Source organism: Gossypium arboreum, chromosome 10 (genome assembly GCF_025698485.1).
Source record: "Gossypium arboreum isolate Shixiya-1 chromosome 10, ASM2569848v2, whole genome shotgun sequence".
NCBI classification, from domain to species: Eukaryota; Viridiplantae; Streptophyta; class Magnoliopsida; order Malvales; family Malvaceae; genus Gossypium; species Gossypium arboreum.
Window position 1 is genome coordinate 53,925,579 of NC_069079.1, and position 7,499 is coordinate 53,933,077.

The 7,499-nt window shown below is 35.7% G+C and overlaps 1 protein-coding gene across 1 annotated transcript; it reads right to left on the reverse strand.

Moving 5' to 3' along the window:
* Window positions 1–4,468: 4,468 nt before the first annotated feature.
* Window positions 4,469–6,599, reverse strand: LOC108450779 (2-methylpropanoate--CoA ligase CCL4-like). The gene has a single exon (XM_017748544.2). The coding sequence runs from the start codon at window positions 6,335–6,337 to the stop codon at window positions 4,673–4,675; it is 1,665 nt and encodes a 554-aa protein (XP_017604033.1). The 5' UTR covers window positions 6,338–6,599; the 3' UTR covers window positions 4,469–4,672.
* Window positions 6,600–7,499: the final 900 nt, after the last annotated feature.

Consider the following 7,499-nt stretch of genomic DNA (forward strand, 5'->3'; position numbering starts at 1 on the left):
AGCAAGTGGCCCGACCTGAGGACAAGTCGCTTTGAAGAAAGGGGAATGATGTAAGTACACCCCGGAGCTCTCCAAGCTCGAGCAATGATGTAACAGCCCGATTTAGGGCCAAAATGGAATAGTGGTTTTGAAACCACAAATCTGAGATAGAAATAATAGTTTTATTATCATTTTAAGGTCTATGGCATGATTTCATGACTGTGTGAAAATTTTGTTTAGAAATTTTATCGATAGAGGGTCCAATTTGATATTTAAGACTAAATTGCAAAAGTTGTAAAATGTGTGTTCTAGTTCACAAAGGTACTAAGTACTTGTGAGTAATGGGTTTTTAAAGTGGAGGTCCTTGTATAGTAATTAGACCATTATACTAGTTTAGACAAAAATACCTAAAGGAAGATAAAACATCATAGTTTTTAATGAAGGGTAATTTAGTCATTTGGTAAATAAAATAATAAAATGGGAAAACAAAGCCAAAATTTGGTATCATCTTCATCAAGTTGGCGAAACTCTCATAGACACCATAGCTAGGGTTTTCCAAGCTTTCAAGCTCAATAGTAAGTGCATTCAAGCCCGCTTTTAATGTTCTTTACATTTTTAAATCCTCGTAGCTCGGTTTACCTATTTCTACCATTATTTGAGTTAAGGTTTATGTTTAAAATTTACCCATGAATGATATGCATGTATTTTGATGTTTTATGGTAGAATATGAATGTTTGAGGTTAGGAGAACGATCTTTTCTAAGCGATTTTAGCAAAACGAGCAAAAGCAGTATAATTGGTAAAAATACCTAATGCTCATAAGTACATGTTAGAGTGAGAATTTGATGTTGTTATAGAAGAGAAAAATGTTCAGCATGTCATAAAACATAAGAAAAGGGCTGAAATTAAATTTCAGAGCCTAGGGGCAAAATCGTAATTTTGTAAAAGTTAGGGGCAAAAATGTAATTTTTGCATAATGTGATTTTTGGATTGAAATAAATAGTATGAGTGTTAAATGGGCTAAATGTGTTGTTATAGATCAAGAAAGGCTAGGAATCGACCTCGAACGGGGGAAGGAAAAGGTTTTGGACTAAATTGCAAAATTCTCATATTTTGCACCGAGGTAAGTTTGTATGTAAATAATACATTAAATTCATTTACATTTTTGTATTTCAGCCTATTTTACATATTTTAGTTGATTTTGAATCATAAATCGACTATTGGAAGAATGGAAATAAGTAATAGTGAGAGAAATCCCGGTTGAACTTTCGGAAAGATTGAATAATATAGATGAAATGTAGCTAGGTCACATGTATGGTGCTGAGTGCACATCATGTGTACAAGAGAGCTACGAGATACTATGTAGTAGCTAGGTCACATGTGTGATACGGGATGTATCCCATGTAGACAAGAGAGCTACGGGAGAGGATAAATGTAGCTAGGTCGCATGTGTGATTCCAAGTGAAAGACACCATGTAGACAAGAGAGCTATGAGATAAATTGGCTAGGTCACATGGGTGGTACTAAGTGTTCACCATGTGTACAAGAGAGCCGAATTATATGAAATATGATGGTGGAGCTGTGTGCTGAAACCACCAAGTATCCAGGATTGATCTGAATTGTTCAACGGGATGATTTTATAGTGACATTGTAATCATGAACCTACACTTGTGATGTATGAAATGTGGTCAAAATGAATTGTGATATGTAGGCTAAATGAGGTAAGTACAAAGAAAGTGTGAAAGAGTGAATTAGCAATAATACTGTTTTTGACAGTTGTAGTGACGTGAATTTTAAAAATTACCAAAAATAGTAGGAATTTAATTAGAGGCTGAATGAGATATGAATTTAAAGCTTAATGAGTCTATTTTCATTTAAAAGAAACAGATCAAGTAAAGGAACTCTATATTTTGAGATATTTATATTTGTGTGTGACTTTCTCAGAATGATTATGTGATCCCTGTTCTAACTTTGAAAAATCATTAAAAATTTTACAAAACTAATTAAGAAATATAGTTTATATGTATAGATTCCTTATTGAGTCTAGTTTTAAATAAAACAAATTTCATGGCTATTTGAATTGTGTACTAGGAGAAATTCAATTTGTAGTGAACAGAGGTTAGATCAGTCAAGCTGTATAACAGGGGAAATTTTAACTAATAAACTGTACTAATTGGCTGGACCAAAAATTCTAGAAAAAAATTAGTAAGAAGTAATATGAGTCTAGTTTCAGGAAAATTTTACAGATTTGAATTTTGAGTTTTGTAACTCGAGTTATGTAACTCGAGTTATGATTTATTTAGTGAGTATGACGCAGTAGAGACAGCTTGACTAAAGTGGACTAAATGGTGAAATTAAAAGTAGATACACTTGAGTTATTGTGTAAACATATTAGATTCTTTATTCATTATTTACATACTTGCTTACTAAACTATAAGCTTACCTTCTTTTCTCTCTTTTGTCTTATAGTGTCGTCCGACTTGCATGAGAGTCAAGGATCATTGAAGATCTGCTGCACTATCAATATTTTGGGTATTTGAACTAAACATTTTGAATTATGGCATGTATAGTGGACTTAGTTATTTTGTTACGTGTCATAATTGTCTAGGTTTTAAAATATTAAGTATAGTATTTGACCGATTATTTTGTACGAAGCCTTTGAAATTGGCTAATATTATTAAAAGCATATGTTATAATGATTCATGATCTAATTGTATGCCATATTTTTGTCTTAGTTTTATTTAATGGTATGTACTGTGATTCGGTAATACCTCGTACCCTGTTCTGGCGACGGATACGGGTAAAGGGTGTTACATTTAGTGGTATTCAAGCTGCCCAAATGTCCAATCACCTGAGCTCAAGCTAAGCTTTTCTGATAAGCTATTTCAGCTTTATTCACCCAAATTCGGGATGGATCAAAGCTCCACGCTAATTAGGAAGCTCAAACCAGCTCCTTAAAAGATCCCTTGCACCCTTGTGCAAGCCGAACTCAGCTCATCTCCAGCTCTCTAAGCCCCATTCAGCTCAAATTAGCTCAATTGAGCTTATTTCAGCTTGTTTGAGTTCAATTTAGCTACTTTTCAGTTCGTTTTCTTTATCATTAGAATAAACTAAGTTTTATTCTAATTAGTTTATTTTGCTACAGCTCATTAGTTCATTTAATAGCTCACTTCAACTTATTTGTGCTTTTCACATCATTTGAGCTAGCCGAATTAATATGATAGCTAAGCTTTTATTAAATATGTATTTGGGACGTTCATGCAAGAGGGAGATGCTAAATGTTCATGTATTTGAAGATTCATGGTCCGTATTTATGGAGAAACATGCATTGGGATGATTCATGCATGTTGATTAGCTCCATGCACATTCAAGCTGACCATTCAAGTATTCAAGGCACATTAAAGCTTCATCCGGCCAAGGGAGATGTAGGAGTATTAAAGGGCTGCACATTCATGGAATTAGGGTTGTTCTTCAAGGCTGCATCAAGTGAAGCAACATGATGGTTCGGCCAATTCATGCACCATCTTTAAGCATGAATCGAATTTTAATGTTATGTGTGTGGACATGTTAAATACAAATATGAACAGATTTAAGATTAGTCTGAACACATTTAGATGCTGAATTTCAATAGGCACTTTAAGCTTATAAATAGTTGTTGTAATAATGTAGAAGGAGACTTTTGCCATATTATTGAATGAACATTGTTCTTGTGAGATTTCTTCCTCTCTATTTCGTTTGAGTTTCGATTGACTTATCTAGCTTGCTAGTGGTGTCAACCCGAACTCCTTTCTGAACTTATCACCAACCTTGGTGTGGCGTTTATCCATCAAATTATACCTTTGGTTCCTACCTCTTTAGGTAACGGGTCAAGGTCCATCCTCTATCATCCACATAACCTCCTTAAACAATATAAGAACCGGGGTGACACTCCTTATCTATCAACTATTTACCTTATATCTTTGTTAAACCGAACCTACCAAAAATCATACTTAACCTATCATTGGAACCACTTTGTCAACTTCCGCTCATACTTAGCTTAATACGTCCTTTTCTTAAGCCGAACGATACTTCCTCGACGACGATCAGGCGACATACGTAGACTCGACTCATTCAACCGAGCCGAATCACATCAAGTAAAGTGTAAGTGTAAAAAATCTATGATCAAATTTTTGTATGTGTGTAGAAGATTGTATATAAAATGATAAAAATATTTTTAGAATAATACCAGAAAATATTTTAATATTTATTCAATTAAATTATTATGATATCAATTGCTGCCAAACAGAATAAAATGGCTCTATTTGTAAAGCAGGGGAAATTTGAAGCGGTAAGTTAATGATAATAGAGAGATTTAACAACGAAAATTATTTCTTACTACACCGGTGTCTAGTATATTAGTTATTTATATATGTGTTATTGCATTCAAGAATATAAAATAATTTCCATCTTGTAGTGTTGGAGGTTAGCCAAACAATACACATGAGATAGCATTTCCAAATCTGAAATACGAACATATTATTCAACTACTATTAGTTAAATCCGGCATTTCTCATTTACTAACTAGTTTTGAGCCAATCATATAAATTGCTTACATAATACATAGTTTATTGTTTTTAACTAGTTTTGATCGAAACGACAAGCCAATCTTTACCTTGCTGACACAGACAATCATGCAAAACGCGATTCGACTCAGTTCACATTCTACTCACCCGAGTGGAAGATGAACCCATTCCCTTTGCAATTTCCCTCAGAACGAACTTGAGAATCTTCCCGGTTGAAGTCTTGGGTAATTCATCCTTAAACACCACCGTTTTGGGCACCATGTAGTGTGGCAACTTAGCTCTACAGTACTCCATAATCTCAATCTCACTGGGTTTCCGAGTTAACTCAGCTTTCAAGCTCACAAAAGCACAAGGAGTCTCTCCCCAATACTCATCCGGCCTAGCCACCACCGCCGCTTCATTGATTGCTGGGTGAGTGTACAAAATGGATTCAACTTCAACACTACTCAGATTCTCCCCGCCGCTAATTATAACATCCTTTGAACGATCTTTGATTTCCATATATCCATCAGGGTGGATCACCCCAACATCTCCGGTGTAAAACCAGCCGTCTTCTTTCAAGCAATTGGATGTGGCATTTGGGTCCTTTAGATACCCCAACATGATAGAAGGACCTCTCAAAACGATTTCCCCAAGGCTTGACCCGTCTCGCTTTACACTCAGTCCTGACTCGGGATCCACTATGTCCGCTTCCGTCACAGTCAGAGTTCTCACTCCTTGTCTCGCTTTCAGCCTCGCCCTCTCCGCCAATGGAAACTTGTTCCATTCCCTTTTCCAAGCACAAGAAACAACCAGTCCTCCCGTTTCGGTTAACCCGTACCCGTGACTCACTATGAAACCGAGTGACTCGGTCCTGGAAAGAACCGCTGCTGGCGGTGGAGCTCCAGCGGTGAGGATTTGGACTGGATTTTGGAGTGGTTTAGTTTCAGGAGAATTTGATAACATGTTAAGCACCACGGGGGCTCCACACATATGAGTGACGCCATGTTTTCTGATCAAATTATAGATGATTGGGGCGTCGAATTTTCGAACGCAAATATTAGTTCCACCGACGGCAGCCATCCCCCAAGTGAAACTCCACCCATTAGCATGAAACATTGGGAGTGTCCATAAATAAACAGGTTGTTTTGGAACTTCCCAATCGATTAAAGAATCAACGGTGATGGTGAAAACTGCCCTGTGGCAATGAACCACTCCTTTAGGAGACGAGGTGGTACCTGATGTATAGTTCAAAACAATCGGATTCCACTCACTTTCAGGCCGAATCCACTTGAAACCAGGGTTGCCTTTCACCACCAGACTCTCATACGTGCAACAGAAGCGAGAGTCAAGTGTGGAACTCACACCATCATCCTCATCATCTTTGATTAAGACCAGAAGTGGGGGGGTTTCGTTGGGAGGAAACAAAGAGATGGCTTCCAAGGCCAGAGACTGAGAAAGGGTATCGACAAAGAGGAGCTTTGATTCACCGTGACATAGGAGGATGGAGACAGTGCGGGCATCAAGGCGGGTGTTGATGCTGTTTAGGACAGCACCAGACATGGGAACAGCGAAATGAAGCTCGTACATTGCTGGGATGTTGGGGGCTAAAACGGAAACGACGTGGCCGGTTTTGATGCCGGTAGAGGAGAGGGAAGAAGCTAACTGGAGACATCGCCGGTGGGTTTCAGACCAAGTGTAGGAAGTATTATTGTAGATGATGGAGGTGCAATCACCGTACACTGTGGCTGCTCTGTCTAAGAAGCCTAGTGGGGTGAGAGGGGAAGAATTTGTGGGCCTTGACTTTAGCTCTTCCATTAATTTTCCTCCTTGAAACGCAGGTGGTTTGGTTTTTTTTTTTTTCCTTATAACCTTTTAGAGGTGCGTTTTGTGGGTGTGTAACGATAGAGATTCAATAGTTACAAGTAAACACAAATTAAATTTTGAACAACATAAACGGAACACAGATTAGATTTGATTGTTCAAACAGAAAAACAAGGGAAGAAACAGGCGACTAATTAAAGCTCCTCCTGTGTGGTGTTCTAAAGTGAGTCTCGAAGTCAAAGGATCTCGGTATTTGTATAGCTTATCAGTGATTGAAAATGTCTAATCATGAATGCATCCCTCTATTTTACTGAAATTGACATTTTAGCCCTCTTTTTATATAATTACATAAGGGGAATGAGGTTACTTCAGATCAAGCCTAAACTCTTATATTTATAACATAATATTTTTTCCATTGGGTTAAGAGGTTGTTGACTTAATTCTTATATTTTAATTTGCTTTACAAAAACTAATAATTTAGTCTCATTAGGTAACACTATTACACATTGCCTTTGAATTGTTAATCTTAAAATCATCTATTTTTGTAATTCATATGCACAAAATAATTAAAATCAATAATTCAACAATCTATATCGAGCAAATTAGCAAAAAAATAGTGGTTCAACTTCATGTATTTACCAACAACTAGACTAATTTTTTAGTTTTCGTAAAGTACAAAGCTCAAATTTTGACAAATTAAAATAGTGGGACTAACTTATTAATTTTAATAAAATAAAAGGATAGAATTCATAATTGGACCATTCTTTGAAAGTAAGATATTGAAGCAAAGGAGGAAAATATCCTACATGGCATATCTAAAATGATAACAAATGACATCTGTAGTTGGTTGACACATCATTAATTTTGATATTAAAATAGTAATAGGACCCACTATTATGCATAATATTTACCATAATTAAGTTAATATGTATTATTAGTTAGAACCTACATTAATGTTTAAACATATTTAGTAAATAGTTAATTACTTGATATAGTTTTACCATAATTTGTTTATCTAATATAAATTCACCATAATCAATTAATATATATTAACCATAATTAGTTCACATAATATAATTAATCATAATTACTTAATATACATTTACTATAATTAGTTTACATATTTACAATAATATACATTTGTGTATCACATTTA